This window comes from Pongo pygmaeus, chromosome 16 (assembly GCF_028885625.2).
Source record: "Pongo pygmaeus isolate AG05252 chromosome 16, NHGRI_mPonPyg2-v2.0_pri, whole genome shotgun sequence".
Taxonomy (NCBI): domain Eukaryota; kingdom Metazoa; phylum Chordata; class Mammalia; order Primates; family Hominidae; genus Pongo; species Pongo pygmaeus.
Window position 1 is genome coordinate 88,613,817 of NC_072389.2, and position 17,766 is coordinate 88,631,582.

The following is a 17,766-nucleotide window of genomic DNA, read 5'->3' on the forward strand; positions in this document are numbered from 1 at the left end:
CTTGAGTCTTTACCTTGGACCTCAAAGCTCTGAATGATTTGGTTCTCAGCCACTCTCCAACCTCATCTCATATCCCTCTCCCTCTCCCTCAACTGTACCCTAGTCATATGAATCTTATTTCCATTCTGAGGCCACATTAACCTTATTCCAATTTTATGGTCTTCACTTCTTTCTCATTTTTCTGCACAAATGGTTTCACCTCATCCGTTAGGTCTGGGCTCAAATATAACCTCTTAGAAGGCCCATCCCGACTGTCTTCACTAAAGTGGCTTCCTCCTATCACTGTGTATCTCATAGCCCTTACTACTGAGAAATATCTTAAATACTTATTTGTTTACTGGTTTCTTGTGCATCTTTCCTACTGGAATGTCAAGACCATAAACACTACCCTGTTCAACACTAGGACAGGGTATGTGAAATATTAGCCATGCAACCAATATTTGTTAAATTAATAAAGTAGTCTCTTTGAAATGCTAAGCTAAGGATCCTTTGAAGGGCTGGGACATTCCACAATGTGTGTGTGTGTGATTGTATATTTGGGTATGTGTTTGTGTGTGTGCATGTAGGAGGTGGCAGAACAATGCAAGTAGTCCCAATAAACCAAGAGTTTGACTATTCCAAAGGCTTCACCTTCACCAATAGCTTCAGCCTCACCCATATCCTTTTTGTTTTTCATTAATTTATTTTAGGCAGTTCTTTTGGTCTTCATGTTCCATGTCACATGCAACACACCATGGTTTCTCTGACTGGAATTTCCTCCTTCCTCTTCCCAGAACAAACATAATGACCTACATGAAAACTCAGTTGACTTCTCTAGAGAGAGGTGGGGCCCCTTCCTCAGTGCTACCATTGTACTTTGGTCATCTTTTTATTATGGAACTTGTCACAGTGCTTTACAGTATCTGTTTACATGACTGCCTCCCTCTTCAGACTGTGAGCTTCTCAAGGAGGAGGTCATCTGCATCCCCAGACCTGGGAAGAGTAAGCACTGGGCAAATATTTGTTGAATGTCCAATGAATGGATATTTGGGTATACAATAATGTTAGTATTATGTCTAAAAGAGGAGAAGAAATGTATCATACAAATACCATAAGAGAATGGTGTCATAAGTAACGTGATGGATTGCTGATTGGCAGCTCAACACTATTTTCCCCTTCTGTGCTCTCGCTTGCGTCTCAGGAGGTGAAAGCCTAGAAACTACATTTCTTAAAATCCCTACCGGTAGAGTTATATTCTGCATGATACATTATGCAAATGAGAGGCATTGCTCAAGATTTAAAAGGTGAAAATGACGTGGCCATTATTGTTCCTATAAAATAGACAGAGTACAACATGAGGTTTAAAAGGAGTTTCTTTGTGGCCGGGCGCAGTGGCTCGCGCCTGTAATCCTAGCACTTTGGGAGGCTGAGGTGGGCGGATCACGAGGTCAGGAGATCGAGATCATCCTGGCTAACATGGTGAAACCTCGTCTCCACTAAAAATACAAAAAATTAGCCAGGCGTGGTGGCGGGCGCCTGTAGTCCCAGCCACTTGGGAGGCTGAGGCAGGAGAATGGCATGAACCTGAGAGGCGGAGCTTGCAGTGAGCTGAGATCACGCCACTGCACTCCAGCCTGGGCAGCAGAGCGAGATTCTGTCTCAAAATAAACAAATAAATAAACAAAATAAATAAAATAAAATAAAAAAATAATTTAAAAAAGAGTTTCTTTGTGTCCTTCTGTGATTTACCCATTTTTGAGCTACAAGGAGCTGAGATAACCAGTAATGGTTTCCTGTGATTCTAGCATTTCTGATTTTCTTAACTCTACCTTGATCCCTTGGCCTTCTGCAGTTTTACAAGCTTGTAATCCTTCGATTAGCTTCTCCTGATTAAGCACTGATGCATAACAAAGTTGGTGTGCATGGAAAACTATGTCTTGAAAAAAGAACAATTAAAAAATCAATTCCAATACTCATAGCAGACTATTAATATCTATTAATATTTACCAAATTGGCAATAGTTTTGAAACTGGAAATCAATATCTATATTATCACAAATAATGGTGCACATTTGAGATATGAGCTCTGTAGGCTTCCTCAGGAGTGGATTTTTCTAAAAAGTGTTTCAATATGGAAAGAATAAGTTGAACCACTAAAGACTGAGGGTCAAGAAAAAGGCTGGCCAAATGCCTAGAAATAATTTTACATATTGCAAAGTGAAAAACACAGATGGTCTTTTAGCTAAATCCTTTTCCTTACACATGCCTCACACATAGCAAATCTGAAAAGGTCAAAATCCCAGACCTTGAGGCAGGGGTTCTCCTGTTGGGTCATTGCTGTCGGTTCTAGTGTTGGTTGCCTGGAGAACGTACTTTTTATGTCCTTGCGGAAATATGATTCTACTCTCTGGCCATCTTCGTTCTGAGGAAAAAAAAAGTAGCACTTTTTACCAGTTAGACATTATCTAATTATTGGTCCAGCTTGGGTGTTCTTAAAGACAGCTATTAGGAAATGAGTCCTCTATAATAATACTGTGCTCCTGGATACTCAAGCTCATGACCACAGGTCTGGGAGGTGTGTGTGAATATGGATGTGTGGGGTGTTATAGGAGTTTAGAGTTACTCACTGTGCTAGCATGTGGCATCTCTGCATGTTTCCAGGGTTTCTAGCCTAATTGCAAGATGAAAAAAAATGTATTCAACAGAATTCCAAAAGGGACTGGAGGAAGCAGATTGGTTGGATAGAGCTCTGCCTCTCAAGAGGAATGCTGGGAGCAAGAGAATGGGCAGTGTTCCCTAGGCTTGCATGGTGAGGAGTATGGGCTTTTAGGAAGGTTGTGAAGCTTGCACATAAGAGCAGAGGATGGTGGAGGAATGCCATGATTTGATCTCTCCATCAAGTTACCAAAGTCATGAGCTGCTTGGCTTGAGGGGATTCCTGAGAGAAGCGGTATGCCACGTAGGAGTGAGACAAGCATGCAGATTCATGAGTGGAGATGGGCAGAAGAAAGAAACAAGGCTGGGGTTTCTCAGGGAGCATGGATAAATCATTCAAGAACCAGACAGGGTTAGCGTAGCCAATCTGTTGCAACTCTTCCATTCCAAGATTTTGGAAGATCACACAGAGGCTTTTTGGAAAGAGCCACATGGTGGCACACCACTGCCTTTGTTAGTACTAACAGTCCATGAGGGGTAGCAGGGAGAGCACCAAAAGAGCAGACTACACATATTTGGGCACTAGTCCAAACTCTTTATGAGCCCAAGGCTCCTCATAAATATAATGAGATTTAAAAATACCACCCACAACACTGTGCTATCATAAGTATCACAAGAATTAATGCGCATCAAAATGCTTTGTGCGTGACAGCTATTCCAACTCCCTGCATTGGCACCCCCTGTCTCTTTATATCTCTGGGCTCCTCTAACTGCCCACAAGAAAAGCTTTGGAGAAATCTCTTTCATGTTTTCTCCTCTTGGTTTAGCAATGGACTCTATACTCTTATACTAATTTTGCCAATGGTTCAATTTCATTCCTTCATGAAACCATTACTTAACACTAACATCTGGCTGGGCGCGGTGGTTCATGCCTGTAACCCCAGCACTTTGGGAGGCCAAGATCACGAGGTCAAGAGATTGAGACCATCCTGGCCAACATGGTGAAACCCTGTCTCTACTAAAAATACAAAAATTAGCTGGGCGTGGTGGTGCGCGCCTATAGTCCCAGCTACTTAATAGGCTGAGGCAGGAGAATCACTTGAACCTAGGAGGCGGAGGTTGCAGTGAGCCGAGATCGTGCCACTGCACTCCAGCCTGGTGACAGAGCGAGACTCTGTTTAAAAAAAAAATCACACACACAAACACTAACATCTGTGTTAGGTGCTGGGAATACAGGGTGGTAAAATAGGGTGTTAGAATTTAGTGCTCGTTTCTAAGCAGGCAGTGGTAGCAATGGTTAAAACCATCTGATGTCCATCTTGTTCACTCCTCAACTCCAAAATCAACAAAACTGGGGCCTACTTTGTGCATATTACAGGAGGCACTTAAGGAGCAATAAGAATTTGACACTTACCCAGCAAGTGGAGTGCAGACATTGCCACTGCCTTTCCGAGAGCATTGGTAGCTGTGCAGACGTAGGTTCCTTCATTTTCAAGGGAAACATTCTGCAACAACAGGGATCCATTGAAAAGCAAGGAAACATTGCCACTCAGAGATCCTCCTCTCTTCAACCAAGTTATATTAGGCTGAGGGACACCTTTGGAACAAAAACAAATATGACAAAGGCAATTCCTTTAAGAACAGGGCCACAGAACCACTTGACAAATACCATTCACTGTTTTGACCATAAGTCAGCATATGGGTTTAATCATATATAATAGGAAAAATGGCTATTTCTATTTCTCAAGCTATTCTATGGCAGATGGAGGATCCTCTTAAAGCAAAGGGCTTTGGTCTACGGGGCATGTGACTGGTTTACACATATAAGTTATGGAATGGAAACCAAGGAGAGTAGGATTGCTCTGTATTGGGAAGGGAGAGAATTTTGAAGGTGGGTAGGGTAGTGGGAGTGTGGTTGGAAAGAGGGAGTTGGTGAAGCTGGGGGAATGTGGAGGCAGAGACACAGTGAGAAATTCCCAGGGGTAGGTTGTCACAAGGAAGTCTCTGGAAAACATAAATATCTCCTAGAGGTCTTTAAGTTGTTTGCTGTGCATATGCAATGAAACATTCCTCCCTCAGGAAGAATATACAACATCCAGGGAAACAGAGTTCATTAATTCTTTGTAAAAGAGGATAACTTCAGGGAGCAAAAGTAAGTGCTGAGTTTCAATTCTGGGTCAATGCAGTGAGATGCAGGGACTGTAAGCAACATTGCAGGAGCCTGGACACAGAGGGGAACATGAGGAATTGAAAGAATTTCTTTCCCCAAGTCTTGAGAAGTCTTAGCATTTTGCTGGGCTTTGGAATTTAAGATTCAGAGGAATAGAGAAATTTCATTTGGTTCTTCTTCTTCCTTTTTTCTTTTTTTTTCTTTTTGAGATGGAGGCTCCCTCTGTCACCTAGGCTGGAGTGCAGTGGCACAATCTTGGCTCACTGCAACCTCCTGGGCTCAAGTGACGCTCCCTTCCTCAGCCTCCAAGTAGCTGGGACTACAGGTGCAAGCCATCACACCCAGCTAATTTTTGTAATTTTTGTAAAGACAGGGTTTCACCATGTTCCTCAGGGTGGTCTTGAACTCCTGGGCTCAAGCGATCCTCCGCCTCAGCCTCCCACTGCACCTGACCTCATCTGGTTCTTAAGAGCGGGAATAGCTTCAGATGATGCCAAGATTGCTTTAGGCAACTGTTTTGGGGGATGTTTTCTCCTCTTGCAGTGCTCTGGCTAGTGAGAATGGAGAAGCCATGGTATGGCTTTCTGACTTAAAAAAAAAGATGCCACCACTATTATCATGACATGTGCAACACACCTTACAATAGGCAAAATGCATGCTTCATGAACATGGTGATACTTGAGTTCTCATTGTTATTCCTGTTTCCTGGGAGGCAGTCATTGTTAGCTGTATCTCACAATTGAGGAACCTGGTAAGCCTTTTGATTTCAGGTCCAGTTCTGTCCATTACATCAAGCTGATTATTCAGGTCTCTTAAGGAAGTCATTGTGTGGCTTTGGAGGAAACTGTTGATCTAGAAATGCTTAAGTTTACTTGTAGAAACCTAAGACTGATATTGGCACTGAAGTATTGCCTGAAAACTCAAGGTGAAAAAAAAGACTAAATTTCTATTCAAAGAGGAGGTGGAAATGCATAGGGGGAGCACTATCTTAGCTGGGTTGGGGTAAGGCTTTGTTCTCCTTCTCAAAAGTTATTAGTTCTGTAGCCTTGGGCAAAGCACTTTAGATTTCAACTGTGTCGTCTGTAAAAGGAATCTGAAAGAAGAGTAGGAACTTCATTATGTTCAGATATACTATTTGAAGTTTTTAAAATTGGAGTCTGAGATGGTTGCCCTTGGGGCTTTTTGTCCTTAATCCTGTGGCTTTGTATGATCCAAGTATGGTAGGCAGAATTCTAAAGACATTGCCCCAAGATTCTCATCCTTTGATTACTCAATCAAATGTCAATCTAGGCACTGGTGTGAAGGAATTTGCAGATGTAATTAAGGTTACTAATCAGTCGGCCTTAAAATGGGGAGACATCTGGGTGGGCCCATTGTAATTCTATAAGTCCTTAAAATCAGAAGAGAAGGAAAGAAGCTATCAGGAACATATGGCGAAAGAGAAAGTAGGAGAGATGAGGCAGAAGAAGAGTTCAGAGAGATTCAAAGTGTGAGAGCAACATAACCCACCATTGCTAGTTTAAAAGATAAAAGGGCCCTGCGCTGGGGAGTGCAGGTGGCCTCTAAAAGCTGAGAGTGGCATTCAGCTGACAGCTATCAAGAAAATGGGAACTTCAGTTCTAAAATGATAAGGGATTCAGCCAATAACCTAAAGAAGCTTGGAAGCAGATTTATTCCCAGAGCCTCCAGAAAGGAATGCAGCCATGTCACCACCTTGATCTTGGCCTTAGATACTCTTAAGTGTAACACTCAGTTCAGCAATTCTGTGCAAAGATGACCTACACAACATAGATGACATAATATATGGGTATTGTTTTAAGCTTCTAAGTTTGTGTTAATTTGTTACAGCAGCAATAGAAAACCAATACACCGAGAGATTTGTTTTAAATTTTGTTATAAAAACTAGGCTAGCCCTAAGTAGCTGAAGGAATGCTAATCACATGTGCATATATCTTTTTTAGCATTTTCTTCTACACATATACACATACAGAAAGTTTAAGCTTTCTGAAAGGTCACACCTATTAAACGTTGGAGCTGAGATTTATACCAATACAATTTGATTCAGAACCTTTCTTAACCACAATATAGGTAGATGTTATACATCTCTTAATATATTTATTCCTATGCATGTTATAGTTTTTTGTTGTTGCAGTAAACAAGATTTTTAAAAATGTATTTTGTAGTTGTTTATTGCCAACACTTAGGAAAGCTATAAGCATCTGCATATTTATCTTGTTTCTAGTCATCTTACTGAACTTTATTATTTTGAATAGTTTTTCTAATTGATTTTCTTGTTTTTTAAGGTAAATAATTATATCATTTGCACATAATGACAATTTTCTCTTCCTTTCCAATATGTATACTTCTGATTTCTTTTTCTTGTCTTATTGTATTAGTGTCTCCAGAACAATGCTGAATAATAACCACTATAGCAGGTACGTTAGACTGAATATTTGTGTCCCTCCCCACCACATCTTGATCTTGGACCTCCTTCAACATGAAAAGCTTAATCTTGGACTTCCCATCCTCCAGAACTGTAAGAAATAAATTTTCTGTTGTTTATAAGCCACTCAGTCTATAGCATTTTTCTTATAGCAGCCCCAGTGGTCTAAGACAGCAGGCATATTTGTCTTGTTTCCATCTTTAATGGGAATATTACTAATGTTTCTTTCTTAAGCATGATGCTTTTTTTGGTATATAAATTTCCTTCTATTTCTAGCCTACAAGAAAATTTCTCAGTCTTTGAGTTTAACATTTAATTTGCTTATTTTAAAGTAAATCATTTAAAGCTATTAATTTTATTCTGAGTACAGCTTTGGCTACATATCTTATGTTTTAGAATGCAATACAACTATTGCCATTATTTCATTCACTTGAAAAATGTTTATGGAGTGCCTACTCTATGTAAGACTCTGTGGCAATGCTAAGGATATAATGGTGAACTAAGTTCCTCATGTACCTTAATCTAGAGTAGGCCCATGCATAAAAAAAGCCAATTGCAATACAAAGAGATAAGAGTCTGCAATAAAGGTAAACTACTGGATGCCACTGGAGCACAGAAGCTGTATCTCATGTAGACTGGAGAGAAAGATAGGGAAGATACCTGCAAGGAGGAACATAGAGTGCAGATGTGGGAAAGCATGGGAACAGGAGCAAGAGTCAGACTTTTCATGGTATAGTGCCTTGTTTTTTGATTGAATGTATTACCTGGATCACCTATCCCCAACTTTTAAAAAGTTAATAATAGAGCTCAGAAACATCTTTGATTTAACTTCTTGTTAAATTTTCTCTTGGGGTCCCTTTTAGCTCTAAGATATGTGTGAGATCAATTCATTCATTCATCTATCTATTCTTTCTTATATTATTTAATTCACTCTTATTATTCACTCTCTATGACCAGAATTCTTTTATAGCATTATTACTGCATTAATCTCAGTTCTCCACAGTAGATCATGAGTATAGGCCTGGCAAAGATTAGATGTGTGAATGTTTGCTGAATGCATAAATGAATAAACTAGGGAAGACATTTACTAGAAGAAAACCATATTCTATCCCAAAGATACATCAGCGTGACTTTTTTGGTTATTCATGCCAACGCTCTCTTCCAAGTAGCGAAGATAATAAAGCACTGACTGTATAGTAAAATCCCCATAAACTCAGACACTATTATTTTGGAATCTATGTTAGTTTAGAGAAGGGTTATACTAGCTAGGAAGAGAAAAAATCTCCTTACATATTTGAGGGCAAAAGTGCAAATCATTTCAGAAATTCCTTCAAATACTTCACTGGCCTCCACAACATATACACAATTGTTATGTGAGTATAAATCGATATTTATAAATTAAAGTGGTTTCCTTTAAGACCCTAAGTAATTCTCGCTTAAATGACTGCACATTTCTAAAAGCAGTTCATACATCGCCAAGTCAATCCTAAGCCAAAAGAACAAAGCTGGAGGCATCACGCTACCTGACTTCAAACTATACTACAAGGCTACAGTAACCAAAACAGCATGGTACTGGTACCAAAACAGAGATATAGATCAACGGAACAGAACACAGCCATCAGAAATAATGCCGCATATCTACAACTATCTGATCTTTGACAAACCTGAGAAAAACAAGCAATGGGGAAAGGATTCCCTATTTAATAAATGGTGCTGGGAAAACTGGCTAACCATATGTAAAAAGCTGAAACTGGATCCCTTCCTTACACCTTATACAAAAATTAATTCAAGATGGATTAAAGACTTAAACATTAGACCTAAAACCATAAAAACCCTAGAAGAAAACCTAGGCATTACCATTCAGGGCATAGGCATGGGCAAGGACTTCATGTCTAAAACACCAAAAGCAATGGCAACAAAAGCCAAAATTGACAAATAGGATCTAATTAAACTAAAGAGCTTCTGCACAGCAAAAGAAACTACCATCAGAGTGAACAGGCAACCTACAATATGGGAGAAAATTTTCGCAACCTACTCATCAGACAAAAGGCTAATATCCAGAATCTACAATGAACTCAAACAAATTTACAAGAAGAAAACAAACAACCCCATCAAAAAGTGGGCAAAGGATATGAACAGACACTTCTCAAAAGAAGACATTTATGCAGCCGAAAGACACATGAAAAAATGCTCACCATCACTGGCCATCAGAGAAATGCAAATCAAAACCACAGTGAGATACCATCTCACACCAGTTAGAATGGCAATCATTAAAAAGTCAGGAAACAACAGGTGCTGGAGAGGATGTGGAGAAATAGGAACACTTTTACACTGTTGGTGGGACTGTAAACTAGTTCAACCATTGTGGAAATCAGTGTGGTGATTCCTCAGGGATCTAGAACTAGAAATACCATTTGAACCAGCCATCCCATTACTGGGTATATACCCAAAGGACTATAAATCATGCTGCTATAAAGACACATGCACACGTATGTTTATTGCAGCACTATTGACAATAGCAAAGACTTGGAACCAACCCAAATGTCCAACAATGATAGACTGGATTAAGAAAATGTGGCACATACACACCATGGAATACTATGCAGCCATAAAAAATGATGAGTTCATGTCCTTTGTAGGGACATGGATGAAACTGGAAATCATCATTCTCAGTAAACTATCGCAAGGACAAAACACCAAACACCGCATGTTCTCACTCATAGATGGGAATTGAACAATGAGAACACATGGACACAGGAAGGGGAACATCACACTCTGGGGACTGTTGTGGGGTGGGGGGAGGGGGGAGGGATAGCATTAGGAGATATACCTAATGCTAAATGGCGAGTTAATGGGTACAGCACACCAGCATGGCACATGTATACATATGTAACTAACCTGCACATTGTGCACATGTACCCTAAAACTTAAAGTATAATAATAATAAAAAATAAATTTAAAAAAAGCAATTCATAGACTTGAAAACATTTTATAATTCAGGGATGTTTATTAATTCAGACTTGCCTCTTACAATTAGTCCAAATTAGTGAGGTTTTCTCAAGACATAAAGCCTCTTACAGTGAAAGACCCTAAACAATTTCAGATACATTGGCTTATTCATTATTCCTCCACAGTAAGAAGCTGGTAAGCAGTGTTGTCAATTCTACATTGAAACAAGGTTTACCAGAGGCCTTCAGCCAGGCTAAACAAGCTGTGTGGAGATCTCCAGGAAGAGCATTTCCGGCAGAGGGAACAGCAAGTACCTTGGCCCTGAAACAGGGTTCTCAACCTGGGGACCATGAGACTCACGTGGATCCACAGATAGGATTCAGGAGTCGGTGACCTTTTCACCAACTCTAGTTAAAATGTAGCACTTCTATCAATTATGAATGAAAGCCACAGACCAAGGTAGCAGTATCTTTAACTCTCTCACCAATGGAAGTCACAGATATTTTCATATCATATTACAAGTGTGACCAGATCTCTCAAAATATTTTTTATGCCAACACTACTTCAAAAATTGGAAGTGACTATTGGACCCAATGCTAGATTTTGAATTTAATGCATTAGTAATGAAGTACATATATTATTCGATCACCTATTTGGTTTATTAATATTTTGATACCTATATTTTTATTATAATCGGTTTTCTTTAAATGCAGTATATTTTATTTTATACCTTTGAAAATATTATTTCAGAAGTAGTACCATAGGCTTCATCAGACTGGTCCAGGATAGATTCCTCCAATTTTGGAGGAAAACAAAAGAGCATGTGGCTGCAGGGATGTAAGCCAGGGAAAGAGCAGTAGGTGACAAGGTCAGAGAAGTGGCAGGTGGGGCTCAGGTCATAGCCTGATAGGTCATTGTAAGGCTTTGGTTTCTATTCCAAAGATTTTGAAGAATGGCATGAGCTGACTTGTGTTTCTAAAGGACTGCTTTGATGGCTGTGTTGATTGCAGGGGGCAAGGGCAGAGGCAGGGAGACCAATGAGGAACCTGTCAAGATAATCCAGCCTAGAGATGATGGTGACTTGGACCAGTGCAGTAGCAATGAATGTGGTAAGAGATGGTCAGATTCTGGGCCTATTCTGACGGCAGAGCAGACAAAATTTCATGGGGGTGGGGTAGTGTGAGAGAGGAAAGCAAGTAAAAAATGACTCCAGGATTTGTGGCTCAAGCAAATTAAATAACTGCCTTGTCATTCACTGAGATGAGGGACACTATGAGAGAAGTAAGTTTGGGAGCAGAACTCAGGAGAGTAGTTTTGAACATGTTAGGTTTGAAATAACCATTACATATCCACGGAGAGACGCTGAGCAGGCATGTGGATATGTTAATCTAGAGTTTAGGGGAAAGGTCTGTGCTGAAAATATAAATTTAACAGTTTCCAGCATATAGATGTCATATTTGAGTCCTTGTGCATGTATGGGATCAACAGGGAGAGAGTATATGTAGAGAAGAGAAAACGTCTGAGGACTGAGGCCTGGGGTAGTTCAACTTAGAGATCAGGGACAAGAGGTGGGACAAAGGAGGCTACAAAGGAACAGATACTATGGTAGGTAGAAAACAAAGTGGTTTCCTCAAAGCAGAGAAGGAGGGAGTAACAATTGTCCAATGCTATTGTAGTCAAATGAGCAAGTAAGGTAAGGCCTAAGAACTCACCACGGGGCCTGGTGCGGTGGCTCACACCTGTAATCTCAGCATTTTGGGAGGCTGAGGCGGGCAGATCACCTGCAGTCAGGAATTCGAGGCCAACCTGGGTAACATGGTGAAACCCTGTCTCTACTAAAACTACAAAAAACATTTAGCCTGTAATCCCAGCTTCTTGGGAGGCTGAGGCAGGAGAATTGCTTGAACCCGGGAGGTGGAGGTTGCAGTGAGCCAAGATCATACCACTGCACTCCAGCCTGGGCAACAGAGTGAGAATCTGTCTCAAAAAACAAACAAACAAACCTGACCACTGAAGTTAGCAATTCACACTTACATGGTAAGCTGTTGGTGACCTTGACAATAGCTATGAAGGTAATGGTATGGAGAATGTTTGGTTGGAGTGGATTCAAGAGAGAATGAAGAGAACTGAAATTGAAGACAGCAAGTATAAACTACTCTTGAGGCACTTTGCTATAAACGGAAATCAAGAACTGAGGCGATAGCTGGAGAGGGAAGTGGAGTCCAGGGCAGGGAATTTAGGGATGGCTTTGCTCACCTGGAATACTTATCTCATCTCCCTATTTCCACCCTTGCCTTCCTTTTACTCTCTGATTTTTTACAGTCTATTTTCAACACAATAGCCATAGTGTTTCTTCTAAAAGGTAGCTCAGATCATGACACTCCTTTGTTTAGAATCCTCTAATGGCTTCCATCTCACTTAGAACAAAAAATAAACTGCTTATGATGTTTTATGATCTGCTAACATACATGGTCTTCCCTCAACCCTTGCCGACCAACCACCTCAAAACACAGAAAAAAAACAGAGCCAGAGAGAGATGGATTTTTTTTTTTTTTTTTTTTTTTTAGTGATGGGGTCTCATTGGGCTGGAGTGCAGTGGCTATGAACAGGCATGATCATAGCATACAGAAGCCTCAAACTTCTGGGCTCAAGGGATCCTCCCATCTCAGCCTCCTGAATAACTGGAACTATAGGTATGCACCATTGTGCCTGGCTAAGGGGTGGATTCTTGATTAAATCATTTAAGTTCCTGAATCCAGATGTGTCTAAAATTATGTCCAGAGTGTCTACACTCCAGGACTTTTCAGTTTTATTAGCCAATAGTTTCTCCATTTTTTCGTAAGGCAGTTCGAGATAGTTCTCTGTTCCCTGTAACCATGGGAGTCTAGACGAAAAACTAAGGTATGAAAACAACCAAGATGGCCAAACAGCCATGCCAGCACAAGCTTCTCAGAACAAACTGACAAAGTTACATTCCAAAAGAAAATGTCAGAAATAGGAAGTTTGAAATGAAGAGCACAGGACCACACCAGAGTACAGGACCAAGTCCTTCCTTCTCACTACGCACTGTCCCAGGGGCCATTTCATCTACTTTGGGAAATATAATGATAATTCCTTTGCTGAAAACTCCCACATCTACCTATCCAGTCTTAATCTCTCCCTTGAATTCAAGACTCCTGGACATCTCCCATTGGTACAACATGTCCCACAGGCGCCTCAAACTCCGTAAGTCCCATAGTGAACTCCAGCTCCCTCTCCTACCCCACAGGTCTGTTCAGCACCTAGAAGCATCGTTACACATGTAAACATTTTCAAAGAACTGAACAGGCCAGAGGAAATTCACACAGATTTCTTCCTACCACTGCTCTTTATGGTGTTTCAAAATAACACATTTGCTCTGTTGCAACACCTATAAAATGTCAGAAATAGTTTAAACTTATTTATCTAACCTTAAAGACAGGCTATTTCCCCCAAGACTTGCTGCTCTGAAATATTCAACATTCTGTTTCCACAATGCTGAAATTGTTTTGGAAGACAAATGTTGTGGAAAAAAGTTCAGAGCCTGAGGGGCTGTGAAACATGTGTTGCAAAATGTTTGCACCTCGGGGGTGTCTTTAAACTAGTCAGTGTTTAAAAACAAATTTCCTTCATCCTTGAGAGGCCCATGAAATATTCCACACTATAAATCCCTGGCCTATTCAGATTGCCCTGAAATGCTGGATCTTTAAATAAATATATATTATACCTATATTTTTTTCTCATGTTTGTTTCTTCCAGCTACTCAAAACTCACTCAGAATTCTGCATTAATTTTCATATACGACAAATGAAGATTTAAGCTACCATCAGTTACCTTTGGGGAATCATGAAGAAATGATGTTGCCAATTTATAAAAGGCAAATCAAACACAGGATAGACAAAGGGAGTCATCACTAATAAATGAAAGAAAGAAATAAGAGTTCAAGGGTTCAGTGTCAGAGAAAGTATCTCAAAGCTACTAGAATAATGAATGCACTCTTCTTAACTGCAGGGCCAATCTGTGCAGCATAGTAAATTTTGTAAGGAACGTTCCTCTTCTGAGTTAACTGCATACCCTTTTGTTCTTTTTGAAAAATACGTTATGTATGCTTTTTGGATACAACGGACTACCCATCATTGATGCCATATCCAGAAGTGTCTCCAAATAGAGGGCTCTGGCTTTTACTATTTACAGAATTCTCTTGAATAGCTGGTTAAGTACTTTCTTTTCTCTAGTAAATTCACGTTTAGATTGACATAATCTGTTCCCCAATCAATTTGATTTTTGAGGATTTAGAAATCATCTGGGTCATAGTATCTATACCCAACTCCATCATTAAAAGTCTTTCCCTAAAAGTTTTTGAACTGTGTTTCTTCTGACATGGAGAAGGGTGTCAACAAGTCCTCTTCCTGGTGTGTTCATTCTGATCTCTCACGTACCCTGGGCTTCTGCTTTGTGCGAGCCTGGGCAGTTCCTTAACGCTACCAGACATATCTCATGAGCACCACACAGTTCACTGCTGGATATTGTCCTCCAGGGTCTTATTTATAGGCTAGAAAGTGCCAGTGAAAATTATTATATCAAAACCAAAAACCTTCAGCAGTTCCTTGAAGAAGAAGAAAGTCAAGAGTTGGTGCAAATCAAGCATAACGATACATGCTGGAGCTATGCAAGTGGTATAAACTACTGATTCCAGTAAAGGGGACAGGAGGAACTCCTAAACAACAGCTCAAAAGGGAGAACCATGGACATTCCTGAGGCCCTTCCTGATAATCAGCAATTCTGGTAATCTATCAATATAACATTGGGATGTAGATGAACAAATAGCTATTAGCCAGTTAAAAATATTAGTTATTTGGAGATCATGCACCAAAATCTCCAAGTGGATTCCACTGCTGTCACCAGCAAAACCCCAGAGGACTATGTGTGGGCTGCTGGTGTCTTGGGGTGACATCTCAAGGCCATGTTGATTCCCCAGGACTCCATTTCCTCTTTCCTCAAACCACTGACTCTTGCCTTTGGTTCTTCTGAGCTGCACCTCTCGCTCTATTTCTGGGGGGTCTTTTCTCCTCAGGAATGGTAGGGAGTAAGAGTCAGTTTTCCTAGCTCTATAGCTTTTCCTGTTCTTGGAGGAGAAAAGCACAAAAGCCTTTTCAATTTAGGGGAGTCACTGCTAAGAACAGCTATCCTCCAGCCCAGGAACTGCACTGTTCTCCAAACACACCACACTGGCTGTAAAGCTATGTTTTACGTGCTGTTCTCTCCATTACAGATCATTTGCTATTCCCTTTCACCACCTGGAACATTTCTCCTCATTCTTAAAGACCCATCTCAAAATCACTTCCTTGATCCTCTTGGACACTGACAGCTGATTTCTCCTGTGTGAACCTTTGGACACTGAGGCATCAATTGTTGGCATGCCTGATTCTACCTTCAGCATGAGCCCAGAGCATGGAGCTGGGTTCTACCATTTAGCCCCTGCTTCTAGTTCACTCCCAGTTACCCACTCCTGGTTCACTCCTAGTTTGAGTTTACTCCTGGTTACTCACTCCTGGTTAATTCTAGTTTACTCCTGATTACTCACTCCTGGTTCACTCCTGGTTTACTCCTGGTTCTAGTTGACCTCTGGTTACCCACTAATTCCTGAGGAAGAGTCTCTCATTTTGAGAGGATATTTGAGATAATTTCCAGGGACCTCTTTGGCCCCATTTACTGGCTAAATCAGTGGTTCTTAACCTTGGCTGTACATTAGAATCTTCTGGCGAAGCTTTAAAAATCCTTGGTTCTCAGGACATACTGCTGATGAATTAAATCAGAATCTCTCAGGGCAGGGCTGGGGAGATGTTGTGGTGTCCAGGCCTGAACTGACATTAACCAAAATAATAAAATGACCTGACTGTAGTATGCGTCAGTCATCAAAATGAATAACTGGGTATTGAATTAATAACTAGGGGAAATAAATGAATGAAAAGAAAAAAAAACAGGGTTATATAAGTTGGGATGTTACTAGAGAGGCCAAAATTCTACACAGGTCCTATGGGGCTCTTCCCATAAAGGAGTGTTTTTCTTCCATTAACAAGGTCCTGCATGGTTTTCTCAGACTGTACTCAGAAGCTTGCATGCTTTCTTATTTCTAGGGGTTGAATTCCAACAAAATTCCCTTTCCCTCAGTCCCCACCCTGTGTGGGTGCTGTGGGCCTCTCTGTCTTGCTGTGAAGGCATAGTTAGGTCATAGCAGCCAGAATGAACTAGTGGGTCATTCAGGGGCTTCTGATGGTTCCCTGTGTTTTATAATGGATGCTGTTCCATGCTGCACACTTGTCCTGTGCTCTCTGCTGCTGCCTGGGGGTCTCAGCACACAGAGCCAAAAGCAGAGAGTCCTGGAGGGCAGAGAGCAAGCAAAGGCATTTCTTACAGTATAAGTAGATTTGAGTGGTACAGGGCATTCAAAACCCTTCACTTTTACTGCCTGGTATGAAAAGCTTCCCAATTGCTATCAAATCTCATACAGGTTTGGGAAACTCCGGACTAGCCACTCTGGCTCCTGCTGTGACACCAATACAAGGAGCCAAGAGAACACAGGCCAGCCAGGAGGTGCCCCTCAGAGACACATGGAATTGAAGCAACTCAGTTCTTTAGAAGCCTGGACTTCAGAAGATCACTGAGGAAAGAGCTTCAGTCCAAGAGCAGAGGAGGACACAAGGCTCCTGCCCTGTGGATTGTGCCGGTGTCTAGTGCACCATCTCACAGGCTCAACAGGACCAAGCCAGGACCATTTTATTAATGTTAAAACTTAGGGGAGCTAAATGAGTCTTAATATCAGAAATATGGTAACCAAGAAACAATGGGAGGCCAGGCACCATGGCTCCCACCTGTAATCTCAGCACTTTGGGAGGCCGAGGTAGGAGGTTGCTTGAGGCCAGGAGTTCTAAACCAGCCTTGGCAGCACAGTGAGACCTCTGTCTCTACAAGAAAAAAAAAATTAGTTGTGGTGGTGCATGGCTGTAGTCTCAAAGGGCTAAGGCAGGAGGATCGCTTGAGCACAGGAGTTTGAGGCTGCAGTGAGCTATGATCATGCCACTGCACTCCAGCTTGGGCAAAAATGAAGCACTGTCTCTAAGAAAAAAAAGAAGAAAGAAAAAAGAGAGATTATGGAGTTGAAATGTGAAATAAGGTATCATTATGGAGTGTTCATATGTTCTTTTGGCAGTAGGAATCTGCCATGGTCACAGGAATCCATGACTTTCAAACATTATTATTAGTAGTAGTAGTAGTAGTAGCAGAACTAGTTCTTAAACAATTTTTTATAAGAAAGTCCGATTCATAACATTGCAAAGCATAGAGGTCTTTTGGTTGAGTTATATGTTGGGGGACGGGGAATAGGTAGGGTAGAAGGGGAAGGCTGGGTCCTTGACAAGGCTCCATGGAATCTATAGTCTGAAAACCATTGGTTTAGCCATTGGTCTAATGATGGTGCATGGAAGAAAGGTGCGTGGTTGTTTGGAGGATAGGGAATGGGTGGGCACACAATGTGGAACTACATGATGACAGTA

General features: G+C 40.9%; 1 protein-coding gene across 9 annotated transcripts in view; it reads right to left on the reverse strand.

Moving 5' to 3' along the window:
* Nucleotides 1–17,766, reverse strand: part of ADAMTSL3 (ADAMTS like 3) — a 388,887-nt gene that overhangs the window by 21,042 nt on the left and 350,079 nt on the right. For 7 of the 9 annotated variants that reach the window (XR_010123993.1, XM_054451684.2, XM_054451685.2 and 4 more), the window contains 2 exons: nt 4,048–4,230; nt 2,284–2,400 (listed from right to left, as the gene is read on the reverse strand). Coding sequence is in view for 7 of the 9 variants with exons in the window: in XM_054451684.2 (XP_054307659.1) it covers nt 2,284–2,400; nt 4,048–4,230 (300 nt within the window). In the remaining 2 variants the exon portion in view is untranslated. Of the gene's footprint in view, nt 1–2,283; nt 2,401–4,047; nt 4,231–17,766 lie in introns of those variants that run through there. The other 2 variants (XR_010123994.1, XM_063652832.1) reach the window with 2 other exon arrangements.